This window comes from Anser anser (genome assembly GCF_964211835.1).
Source record: "Anser anser genome assembly, chromosome: 3".
Classification (NCBI taxonomy): domain Eukaryota; kingdom Metazoa; phylum Chordata; class Aves; order Anseriformes; family Anatidae; genus Anser; species Anser anser.
The window spans coordinates 20,410,108-20,423,507 of record NC_139722.1 but is presented as its reverse complement, the minus strand read 5'-3'; the positions used below and the strand labels follow the sequence as shown (position 1 = coordinate 20,423,507).

General features: G+C 35.5%; 1 protein-coding gene across 11 annotated transcripts in view; it reads left to right on the top strand.

Annotated features, from left to right (window-relative positions):
* Positions 1 to 13,400, top strand: part of SNTG2 (syntrophin gamma 2) — a 285,090-nt gene that overhangs the window by 110,213 nt on the left and 161,477 nt on the right. For 8 of the 11 annotated variants that reach the window (XM_083830571.1, XM_083830579.1, XM_083830576.1 and 5 more), the window contains exon 2: positions 5,289 to 5,426. In XM_083830571.1, the coding sequence (XP_083686697.1) occupies positions 5,389 to 5,426 (38 nt within the window). In that variant the 5' untranslated portion in view covers positions 5,289 to 5,388. Of the gene's footprint in view, positions 1 to 3,735; positions 4,990 to 5,288; positions 5,427 to 13,400 lie in introns of those variants that run through there. The other 3 variants (XM_083830578.1, XM_083830577.1, XM_083830580.1) reach the window with 2 other exon arrangements.

Here is a 13,400-nt window from a genome sequence, read left to right as displayed (position 1 = left end):
ATTCTCAATGTTAGTGTCAGAGATAAACAGATGTGAAATAAATCATCTTCAGGATTTTGCCCTGTGAGAGGATTAGCACCTGTGCCATTTAGGCAGACTAGTTAAAACATCTTAAAAGAAAGAGATTTCTGAATTATCTTCTTATGTGATTGTTCCATTTGCCTTTGCAATATGTTTTTAAGTACTTAAAACTGTCATTATGTCATCTTGTTTTCTGTCTTTAAACTAAACAACCTTAATCAGTGTAGAATTACTTATGGGTTCTATTTTCCAGGTTTCTGATCACTTTCAATTTTTTTGTGTTTCTAAGGACTCTTTTTCAGTTCATTATCTCTTTTCTGTAGTGTAGTCATGAATCAACACTGTCATAATACTGTATGAAAGGAAATGATATACTGAGATGGATTAAATGCAACACTGATGATGGATTACTTCATGGACTTGAAGTTATTCCTCCCTCATTCAGTGGTGTTGAAGAATGTTTTGTACTACACAGCTGAAGAAGAACCGTGTTTACGTTTGGGTGCTGTCTTGACAGAGCGAGAAAAAGCAAATCTGTAGGAAAGAACCCAAAGGAGAGCAATCAAAATCTCTATGTTTGCCTTTATTGCAATATGATATTGATGACAATATTTTGCTGTTGATCCTCAATGCTACATTTCCTTTCCTGAAGAAATAGTGAAAGCTTTTCTTTTTCTGTGCAACTTGCTGTTCCTCCTGGAGTGTAGCAGCTTGTGCCTTCTAACTATTATGCTTCATCCTGTTTCTTTTTTGTTATATTTATTTTTTTTTCACCAGTCAAGGCTATTTTAAATTTAAATTGTCCTGCTCTGAGAAAATGTCTTTGTCTTTTGATCACAATAGTAGATGTGTATAAAATGTATCAAAGGAATTATGAGAGAAAATAAATTTGAGTCTGCTGTAATTTATTGGTCAGAGCACAGACTCTGTGGGACAGCCCAAAGTGTTCTTGGTGCCTAATTTGAAATATGGTAGGATAAAAATGAGTGACTCCTCTTTTCACATGCCTTCAGCAGATGTCCCAACCATGGGTATGCCATAAATAGGAAATTTCAATGGAATGTTTTTATGGAAACAAAAAAATTAAACTGGATTAGAGAATTTGTTCACTAGACTTCTGAGGTGTAAATATTGCTTGTAAAGTATTTACATGTGGAATTTTAAATATGATGCTTAAAGATTTGTCCTTAAAATGTTGAAAGTGTATAAATTTATAAATGCATTTTATCAGTTAAAAATCAAACTACCGTGTCACTGAAGCTACATTTATTGAGGATGAGAATCAGCAAATACTGATTTCTGCAGGAGGATCAGTGAAACTAAATGGACAGGTGAAAATGACTGTTTAAGTAAAGTAGGGGAAACTCCAGAGGAACTATTTTCATAAGGGTCTAACAAACTAATACTCCATTTAGTTGGTAACAGATCACATGTGGTAAAATACATAGACAGAGGGAAGAGAGGTTTGGATTTACTGAGAACCTCACAGTCTAATTCAAAATAATATCACTGCAACACATGCATTCTGACATTCCCTCTACATGCATACAAATACATTCTGTGATTTTTTTATGACTCTCATATGAATTTTCTGATGGTCTGTGTAAGAGCTTTGAACATGTTCCCCTAGTCTTCAGTTACGAGGATGAAAAGCCTGACAAATACTGCTGCGTCCACCTGAGAAACAAATGGCCATAAACAAATCAATAGTTTCTACAGAAAACCCAGTACACCTCAATGCCACTTTTACACTCTGCCTATTTTTTTTGCAAGCTTTTTCAAAATAAAACTTAGAGCAGGGAAGACAAGTGTTTTATGTCAGTTAGACCAAAGTTTGGCTTAGAGATGTCTAGTTGGAAACAGAATTTGGAGCTCTGAGATTTAGTCTTTAGTGCTGTGAAAGAACTGGGGTATTTTGAGTAGGGTATCAAAACATTATTGCAAACGGGAGTGCTTTAAAGCAAATACAATGGCTAGGGATATGCCTGGAGTAGACAAGAATAAAATGATAAAAGTATTCATCTGCAGTTTTAGCTCCCTCTAGAGAGTGCTGTTTTCTTTTGTGTGGTATTGACAGGTTTGGGGCTTGCTTGAGAAAGTAAGTTTCAGTAATTTTTCTTTCAAAAACAGGATAGTGACTAAGCTTTCTTAAAAGTCAAGTCTGATGTGACAATTATGCTACTGTTCTCCTTTATTTTCCCTCTTCTTCCCTCCACATACATGTGCACACACACACACATCCTCCCTCTCCATTTCCTGAGTCCAGTGTCTAGAAAATTCATCAAAGGTATAGAAACCAACATTTAATTTCCTCATTTGCCAATTGAGTTTTAATTTATATTCCCCTGTCTCTCATTGTAAGCACTTAAATCTTACGCAACTCTCTGCTCTTTCTACATGTTTTTTCTTTAAAAAAAAAAAAACACATGTAAATCTGGTGTATAAACTCTTAACATTACTATGTCTGTTTGGAGAGTTATTTTGTTTTTCAATCCTCTTTCTGGTACCAGTTTTTGGAAGAGGTACTGTACAGAGAGAGTTTTTTTAAATGAGAATTCAGGACAAACCTGGCATAGTTAAATTGGTAGATATACAAGTACATGCAAAGACTAAATTCCCATTAAAACCTCTTTCTTTGAAGAAGCACTTTGGGCTGAAGTTTGCCTGATAGAGTTGCATGTATCATCTTTTCAACACAAAGAGTGAACAAGGGAATGTTTGAACTCTGATTCACAGGCATTTATAATGGTCTAAAAAAAGCAGACTTGAAAGGCTGAGAGAAATCTAGATTAATCGTATTGATTCTGAAAGCAAATAAGGTATTGTTGCATGTCATCGTAGATCACATCAGGAGTTAGATGAAGTGCAAGGTAGGTATTGGATTTTAATAGGAATAGATGAGCTTCAATGAGACTTTCAGTTTAAATAATGTGATAGAAAATGCTAATGTATTTAATCAGTTACTATGCATATTTCATTCATTACTTGATTGTCTGTTACAATGAAAGTTCAGAGTTTTTTCCAATGTGCTACTTCTAAACCTATGTAACAGTTACTAGCCAGAGAAAGGTCTGCTTTTAGACTGTAAAGTGCTCGTGTAGGGTGTTGCTCTCTCGAGATGTGTCTGTCAAGCACAGTCTGGTGTGTCAGCAAAAGTAACAGTGATTGCCGGTCCGAGTGGATGCCGTGCAGAACCTGTGAACAGCAGAATGGTGTGGGGAAGGTGGTTTTGCCAGGCAGTTCTTCTACTGCTCGAAAATACCTGCTGTTACGTGGTATATAGCTTTTAAGCAGAAAGCATTGACACAAATTTTGTATGTTTTCATTTATAAATAATACTAATATATCATTCACACATGCTGGAAGTTTAAAAAATGTGAAAACCTTGGGAATATTGATACACATCAGTTTCCAAACAGGCAAGAATGATTAAAGGTTACACCCTCGCTGAACTTGGTTTCCTTCAGGCATTCCCAGAGAACACCGTGGGCAAGATTTATCTGTCCAGAATGAGAGACCTGTGTCTGAGTTGTCGTTTATATTTATTTTTTTAAGTCACAGTAGAGAGCTGTGATGCAATTTGTTCCCTTCTGGATGTAGAGAAGGGATCGTGTAAATCACGTTTCAGAGGTGTCTGTTGCTCACCACTGGCTTTACAGAATCTAAATGACCATCCTAGATGTGAATTTCTACCTTTGGTGAGATTCTTTTCAAGCTTAAGATACCCACGTGTGGATGTCTGCTGGCATGGTCAGTGTCTACAACCTCGTATAATAGTGGAGGTCTGGCCTCATCTCCAGCTAGAAGGACCCAGATCTCCCCTAACACTTGTGTCAGCCTTACATTTGTGGATATCTTGGATATCCTAAGGTGTCTTAAATGGCAGCTGTGGCCATGAGCATGTGCTGTGTGTGTACTTCAGGGGAAATTTAATTGCTTCACTTTCCATTTCCACCAACTGCAAGGGAGTCTTTGACACTTGTTGATGCTTAGAGCTACACCACATCTGAATTTGAGTATTTAAGTGCCTTAAGTTTAAATGTTCTTTAAAGATCAAAAGTTTTTATTAACAGACACCACAGACCCTTCTCCTTGGTTCTGTAGAAATGAAAATAGTATTATAATGTTCCATGTTAGATTTTACTTTTAAATCAAAGGACTTAAAAGTACACAGGGCATGTTTCTTCTTTAGTTCATTACTCTGTTCTTTATGTAATATACTATTTAATGAAATTTAGAGCAGTCTTTTGAAAACAAATGCTGCAGCTAAACCTTAAATTAGGCATGATTATTCTTCATTTGCATACAGAAAAGTGCAGTGATCTGATAATATTGTTATATACATTATAAACTAATAAATATTATTCTTAAATATGATCATCTGTTTCAGAAAAGATCTGTTGTTTTTCCTCTTTTGTGAAAAGACTATAAAGCTATGGAATTGTACTACTCTTCTTATTTTAACAAATAGCTGTAAGCAGTCCTAAATCCCCATTTTTTGTTTAAGGAAATAGCTGACTGAATATTAATGGTAAATTTGCACATAAATGAACAAACCAAAGATTAAAATAGATTTTATTTACAACTTCTCATGGAGAAATCCTTTTTAATACCAAAATCCTTGACTATTCAAAAGAGTTTACTCGATAATAGTCCAGTAGTAACTTCAGAAATATATGCCCATCTTTACATAAAAGAATTGAAGCCCTGTAGCACCTGTATTTATATGTGGTTACAGTGTGTATATTTGTATATTTCACAATATGAAAACCTAATATTTAACCATAATAAAACTCCTTGTCTTCAAGGCAACTTTTATAAAGGATGCAGAACTTTTTGTCACACAGTGGAAGGAATGTCTCTGAGTCAGAAGTAGTGTTGCACATCTCTACTTTTTTATGGAACAGGAAAATGCATTCACGTACATTTATGCATACATTACTTATCTGCTTATAATACTGTTTCTTGGTAAGTCATAGAATTAAAAACAGAACGTGCTTCTACGACATTCCTTTGTGGAACAGTACAAATGTACTGTTTTATGTATTAATGCCTATTTCAAAGGCAATTTAGCCCACTTTTTACAGCACAGAAGAGGCTTTTTATGTCTAATCCATTTGGAGCTTGAATAGCAGACCAGTTTAACACTTTCTGTAAACGATGCTTCTTTATATGTGTTTTATGCATTGAATGGGATAGAGGTTGTTATTTATCATTAAGAAATGTTCATATACTTAAATTTTTGTTTCTGTGCCTTGCTTTCACAGACTAAAACTGGTATTGCTTTGTTGTATGACGAAGTGTCTGAAAATGCTTATGACATCCGACTGAAGCTCACAAAAGAGGTATTAACAATTCAAAAACAAGATGTCGTCTGTGTTAGTGGAAGTGATCACAGTGCAAATGTAAGTGCTTCTATATCTCTGTGCTTTCGACTGCACTTTAATATCTTCTACAGAGGTCAGATTATGGTATTGGAGTGCAAGACATTTTATTGGGTAATAGAAATATGTAATGATGAGTTGTTTTTTGTGCATACATACATTCTTGTGTGCAAAAACTTACTTTTTTTTCTACCAGTGCTATATGTCCTTTATTCTGACAAATATAACCGTAACAGTAGAGAAGATATCTATGAATGATGAGAATACAGCATTCTTCCACCAAATATTGTTAGGCTATTAAATGGAAAAAAAAAAAGTGGAAAAAAAAGCTAAAAAAAAAAAGCTCTGTTTCCTATAGAAAACATTTTAAGAGAAACTGATACACCGAAGTCTTTTTTTTTTTTCATTGGAGTATCAAGTATGGGCAGTTGTCTGTTCAAGACATGTCTGTTATCCGTTCACAGATAAGGGCACAGAGGCGGCTGAGAGAATACTTGACAGACACTTATTTCAATTTTTTAGGCAGAGATTGGGCTTAATTAGTGCCAGCATGTGTATATATTTATATGTCTTTCTGCCTTTTCTTCCAAATTCAGTTATGGTACTTTTTCAAAAACATTTTGCACCCCTAACCTACAGAGGAGTCTTCTGTATCACCATTTCATAATGTCACTAGAAAGACTAGTAGCACTTTGCATAAGACATACAGCAATGTTCTCTAGATTATGGGTGTTCCCAAACACTGTATTTTATTTCCTCATATAAACAGTGTTCCTCTAAAAACTAAGTATAGGTATCCCAAATGTTATTGAGTGAAATAAATTTCATGAACTGTAATGGTATTTGCTAGGATGAACAATGCATGGCAATGCACCTCCTTGGAGAGGGCCAAGAGGGAATCTTCTGTCTGCTTGCTGTATTGCACATTTCAAATAAGCAAAAAATCTGGCACCAGGGGACAGGAAGTGAGTTTGTGATACCCTGCTGAAAATTAGGAGCCAAAAAGTATATAGGGAGTATAAGTATATACATATACAGATACATGTATGTGTGATTATGTGAGAGAGTCTGCTTATATACCACAAAAACGCATTTCATTTCTGTCAAAGTAAATATGTATATATATAGTCTAATGTCACACCAAAAATTAATTTGAAACAAACAGCTTTTAGTGGTTGGTAGCATTTTGTACTGTGGAACTCAATGGAACATGACGTGCTCTTAAAAAAAAAAAAAAAAAAAAGGTTGCATCAGTTGGCAGGTAGTGGGAGACCACTCAGTGAAGTGAGAGACATGTCACATGCTGGTGGGTTTGCTGAAATAAATATAAACCTAAGCCAAAAGTAATCAGCATGCATATACTTTGTGCTTCACTGGGATATGTGAAATGCTGCAGCTTTTAACTGCAGACATTGTTGATAGTGTTGATAAGTTTTATACTAATTACGATTACAATAGTTATAATAATATGTGTATGGCTGCAGTATATTGTGTTTTGTGCAATATATTGTATCTGTGCATATAAGTGTATATGATTGCACAGGACTTCGTGGTATTTAAATGCCTTGTGTATAAACTTCCTTTCATAGGAAAAGATTTGAAATTCTATCCTACCTAGTCTTAGACTAATTCTTGAATGAATCAGCACAGGCTGACTGGATCTGAGGAAAAGTTGTATCAAAACTATATTTCTATTAATCATCACTCATTGATCTCTCATAAAAAATAAAGAAGGAATGGTTAACCCAGATATTGACTTAAAAGTGTCAAAATTTGTGTTGATTATGATTTTGATACTCTTTACTTCTACGTTTTAAGGATACCCTAAATAGTATTTCCTGGAGGAAGACAGAATAGAAGGACAGGCTCTGAAAGTGTTATATTAAATCCATGTGGGCTTCTTTCATCAAAGTTTAATGAGAAAAAATGGATTAAGTCATGACTTCAAGGCAATATTTGCTTTTTCTATATTATACTTTAACAAAATAAAAACTTTTGGAGAATTAGCATTTAAAATAAAGGCCATTTAATATGAACCCTGTTTATTTTACAGGGTATGAATTACTAGTATGTAGGAGCTCAAAAGAAGAATTTGAAATCAGGCTGAAATAGCTGGTTGTTCTCTAGAGCTATTTTTGGTAATTCTGAAGTCTTAAATTTATAGCTACACAAGCTAAATTCAGAAGAGATAAATGCTTTACTTTTCAAGTGGTTCAAAAAAATAATTTTCATTCCTCGTCTGTATGATTCAAAATATTAATAGGAAACTGTAACTTGAAAGTCAGTTCTGTGGCAGTCGTGAACAATGACTTTGACTGACTGATTTATTCTCCTTTCTATACTTTTCTTTCTCAGTTACTCAGAGTTAATCTGTATTTGCACATGGCCATTCATCAGACTAGTTCCTTTGCAACAAAAGTAGAAATAACGTTTGTTTTTTCTCTGTAGTCTTCTCAAACTCATAGAAGGAATTCAGAAAGATTTTGCTTTTAGAGTAACTTTTCTTCTTAGGTGGGATGTATGTGAATAGAGAAATTGAAGAATAGATCTCTGTGTCTACTTGTGATACTGCTTTGGTCTCCAGCTAGTTCTGTAGGACAACATTTGCTTCCAGCCCCAGTTTAGCTTACAGGTTCATTGATCCTGAGGACAGGATTTGCAGATGCTTAACTCAGATCTCAGCTGGCCCCACGCAGCAATGAATGCTGAGGAGTGGCGGACACCAGCAATCACAGGTACTGCGGTGGTTTGGGCTTTCAGCAGTACAGATTATTCCCAACAATCTCATATTGATTGTACAGATAAAAGGCTGTCACTGTAAAATACCTGTCTTTTACGAGCATCATCTTGATCTTATTTCATACTATGCCACCCTGCATTCATTCAGGTGCTATTTTTATGCACAGAGAAAGCTTCACCTGTGATGAGAAATTGTAGAGCTGTCTTTCTATCATTTGACTTGGATGTACAGTAATGAGAAAGAACATGGTTTCTGGAATTCAAGATGTGTATAGAAGCAAATGGTGTAAAGGCAACTGTTTATTTTCCTTAGTTTTCAAGTTTTTCCACAGTAGACAAGATGGCTTTTAAATATCTGTAAAAATCCTTCTGGAAGTGGAACAATTGTAGGAAATAGCATTTTTCAGTGTTTGATTATATATTATTACATTTATGAATCATAAAGCTGATTATATGTAATATTTAAATGATTTATATCTATATTATTAAACATCTGATCTTTCCACCGAAATGTATTTCAGAAATTCAAGTTTGGAAAATCCAAACATTCTAAGCAAATCTTCCTGACTATTGTGTTTGGGGTGTTCAGACTCGTAGGAAATAGAAATGTGTAAGGGTGCATCAGCATTGGTGTGCACTCATAGAAACAAAGCATGGAGATATTGATGGAACTGGTATATAGGGAAAAAAAAAAAAGAAAGAAATTTTAATTAACTTCTAAGTATTTTTTGAGAAAAGATTTGTTTCCTAGACATGTAGTTTAATAATACTCACAGAAAGGAGTCAATTGTATGAAATCCAGGGAAAGATCCATTGTCAGTTAAAGAAGAAACAGAGACGCATTCCTTATTTTTTTTACTTTTCATAGTATGCTTTTCCTGTATAGTGTGATTTTCTATAACTTTTTGTCATTTACCATGTTGAAACTAATTTCTTACACATTCTCTATGTCTCACTCCTTTCCTTAGTACTCTGTTTTTCTTCCATGTGTGTTGCTACCATCCTTTTCATGTTATCAGCCCACAGTTTTATGGCTTTCTTCTTTTCATAAACATTTTTTTTTTCTTTTAATTTGTATTCTATTTCTGCATCTTTTTTTCCCTGACGATTCTACTTGCAAAGTAAGAAAAAGAAAAGAAATGTATCGGGCTTTTTACAATGATTCCCTGTCTCAGAGCTGAAACATTTCTGACTTGGTGAGTGGACAGGCAGGTTTCTGAGGCAGGCTCCTGGCTTCTTGGTGGGAAGACGAGTCTTCAGAGGCTTGTGTGAGGCTAATAGAATTAGAATGACAAAAACCTTTGCATCCTCGGTACCCAGTTGTCCAGCTTCACAAGTCCTGTCTTAACTGGAGTTTGACAGAATAAAGTGAGGTAGGTGAATAAGGTACCTTTCAACTGAACTATTCGATTTGATTTGATTCTAAATGGAGAGGGAAAAAAAAAAAAAAGAAGCAGGACTGGAAGTTTTTTAATTCAAAAAATAGAAACAGGGCCATAAAGTACCATTTCAATCCCTGATGAGACAGCTATATCTTTTTTTCTTTATAACTTAGATGCTACAGACACAGAAGAATGTTATTTTAGCATACTTCTAGGGAACAGGTATTAAGGGCTAAAGTTTATTTTTTAACCCAAGTAATTTTTTTTTCCTGTCAAGATACCACTGGAACAGGCTGCCCAGGGAGGCTGTGGAGTCTCCTCTGGAGATATTCAAGGCCCGTCTGGACCCTACCTGGGCAGCCTGCTCTAAGGAACCTGCTTTGGCAGGGGGGTTGGACCCGATGGTCTTCTGAGGTCCCTTCCAACCCCTACAATTCTGTGATTCTGTGATAACTACTGTTACTACTGTATTTTCCCAGAACCTGTTCTGCCATCACTGGTATGGTATTTTAGTCTGAAATAATTTTTAAAAGAGCTTTTAAAAACAGGTAAAAAATATTATTTTTTTTCTATATTTTGAAACATCAAGTGGGTGATTAAAGGAAGACTATTCTTTTGAAACTAAAATCATTTGTATGGAGAAAATGCATTATTTAACCATTTGTTATTTGTTTTAACAAGTTGGAAAACTGACCTAGATATCTAAAAAAAAAAAAAAAAGCAATCAAGTAATTGATTAGGATCTTTATTATGAAAGCTCACAAGCTGCTGTCATCTTGAGAACAGTTAAGACTGAGTATCACAAAATGAATGATAAATATGAGTATTCATCAGCACGATGAAAAAGACAAACTTTAATAATAAAGATAAAAGGAGTAAGTAGCTTAAGTAAAAAGAAAAATAACTGTAACAAATCAGAGGAATGCAAAGGAGACTATGGATATCCCTGAAAAATAATCTTTTGAAGGAGAGTCCAGCTGAGGGTGAGCATTCATACCAGCAAGATAGAGAGGAAAGGCAGCACAACACTGATGTTACTATGTGGTAAACCAGGCATACATACAAGTATGTATCCTTTATTAAAATTTCAGTTCATCTATTGTACATGGAGACATGGCAGACTGTCAAGATCAGTAAATTGCAATCGTATATATTGTGAGAGGTTGTATGGCAGTTTAAAGTCTTTAAAAGCTAGAGGCAGAATACCTGCAGCGGAAATGAGCATTTCCAGTGATGGTATGTTGGATAATGATGGATGCAAGCTCTGCTGTTCATCTTCATCAAAACAGCAGTCATCATGTGAAATGTTGCACAAAGTGAATGCAGATGAAATTATTCAAATAAAGAACAGGTGTTCTGGCAGGAGTTAGCTATAACTCATGTTATAGAATGCCTTTTGATTTGAAAGAAATCAGATTTTTTTTTTTTTTTTGAAAAAGAAGCATAATATTATCTTGCCACAGGTTCCTGTGTATGTTAGTAACTCTGGAAATCCATATCTGTAGATGATGTCCTCTATATTGTCAGTTGCAGTAGTCTAGGTCCTTCATACTGCTTACCAAAGGAAGCTCTTCTCCCAAATAAAGCATTTTACAAATCTGGAGATGTACCTGAGGATTGTTGTGAACTCATACTGACATTGACTGTTTCATTCAGACACGTTTAATAAGATCACTACACCCTTGAGAGTAAACTGCAGTGGGGTTTGCCACGGTCATCTTTACTAGAATATATCACAGAATTTGGATTGAAGGGGACCTCTCAAGGTCACCTAATTCAACCCACTGCTCAGAGCAGGACAACAGCCCAGGCAAGTTGCTGAGGGCTTTGTCCCTACAAGTACAGAATATTTCTGAAGATGGAGATTTCATCACTTCCCTAGGCAGCCTCTTCTAATGCGTAATCATTTTTACTGTGAAATTCTTTACAATTATGCTCAATCGGAATTTTCTTAACTGCAAGTAGAAACTTGCCTCTCATCTTTTTGCTAGGCAACTCTGAGAACAATCTGATTCTTTTTTCTGAATAATCCTCCTTTAGGTTGGCAGGCTAAAATAAAACGAGTGATTTCGTTTTACTCAAAAAAAAAAAAAAAAGAAGACTTTGATCTATGGTAATAGAAACAGTTAAAATAAGATAAACCAATAAAAATATCATACTATACCATACTTATTAAGGATTCTCTGCAGCTGTCCCAGATCTCAGCTAGCATGTGAAAAGATTTGCTTTGTCTCTGTACGAAACTCGACAGCTACTGGCATGCCTCAGTCAGTTGTTATAGATGCACTCACTCTTCTTGTTCCTTTGGGGAAAAGATTACATCCTGTGCACTGCAAAATGTTGAAAGTTTCAACTCTTTTCCATTCGTAGTAATCTTTTGCTTTCTGTCTACCTGTTCCCTAGTATAGCCTGCCTCCTCTTCATGGAATTGTGGAGTGAGGCATTACATGATGTCATGGAGGATTAATTCATGCCTGTTTTGAGATTTATTGAATGGTATTTCCATTGTCTTCATAGTTCCACTGTCCAAGATGTTAGACTTTCATTTTAATACCTGTATAACTATTTCTAAGACTATAAAGATACTTAAAAATGACACAGACTTGGGACTAAAGTTTATACAAACACCATTTTTGAATTTTATTATTTATTTATTTATTTATTAGCAAAAGGCTTTTCCTACAGGCTAGGCATGTTATAACCAACAGTATAGCAAATACTATTTGTAGCAAAGTTCTTCAATTGACATCCCAGCCCCAATATTGTTTTATGAAAAAGCGGTTACATTAGTTTTCAGTGCATTATTTGATTGTTCATATGATCAATTATAAGATGCTGGTGTTTATAGTTCTGAAGAGGGCAGTATTGACAACCTGTGAAAATGCACAGATGTCTGGCCAAAGTGGCTAACTGAAATTTACGTTTTCCACATGCTCCACTGATCTCATCAGATTTTTTTGTTCTTGTGGTCTTTAATAAAGACTTTGGACCATATGGTAACATAAATAGTAACAGCAGTGGCTAAAGAAGCAATTAAAAATCAGTGCTTTCTGGATAAGTTAAGCGTTCTTTCAACAGTTAGTTTCAAAGTGTAGTGGAAAAAAGAATCTCTGTATGACAGTCCTTGATGATGGCACTGTAATTCTTCTGACATGCTGCATGATATGTCGTATATCTTTACGTGCCAGCATAAAGCTGTATGGTTCTTGCTGTATCATGCCTAAACTGTTGGACAAGGTGATTAACCATAACCCGTAACCTTCTCTTGTAAGGGCTGCTGAGCGCACTCTCCTAGGCATGGTGTTTCTTCTGAATTGTGAATGTTGCCAAGAGCAGCCCCTGCTGTAGTCTAAAATCCACATTTCTAGGAAGAGAGACGGACAAAAGATTGTCTGCAGCTTGCAACCACTGGGAAGGTGGAAATGCCCTGCCAATCAGTGTGAAGTGGGGGTTGTGTGAGCAGAAGTGTAAATCTCAGCACATGGCAGGATGCTAAATGCATGTAGCTCAAGTTGCTGAGGAAGCTCTGGGAATGCAGAGACGGAGAGTGCAAGCTGAGAAAATCCATATCCATAGTCTATCCTCATCTTTGTTGAGGAGACAACTTCCTGCGGGATTTCAAATATCCTTCTCCATGCACCATTTTTTGTTCCTTTCGAATATACAGCAACTGGCAGGATGTCTGCATTTTATCTCACATTTCACTGGGTCTCACATTCTCACTGGATCTGTTTCTTCGATCGTTTCTTATCTCCTAACTTCCTTGTGGTAGCTTGAAGAGTTGCTGAAAAAAAAGATAAGATATGGCTGTTATTTTAAGTACCTATCTTCTTTTTCCTTCTTATATCAGGCTGTTTCTTCCCTTGCATCCATG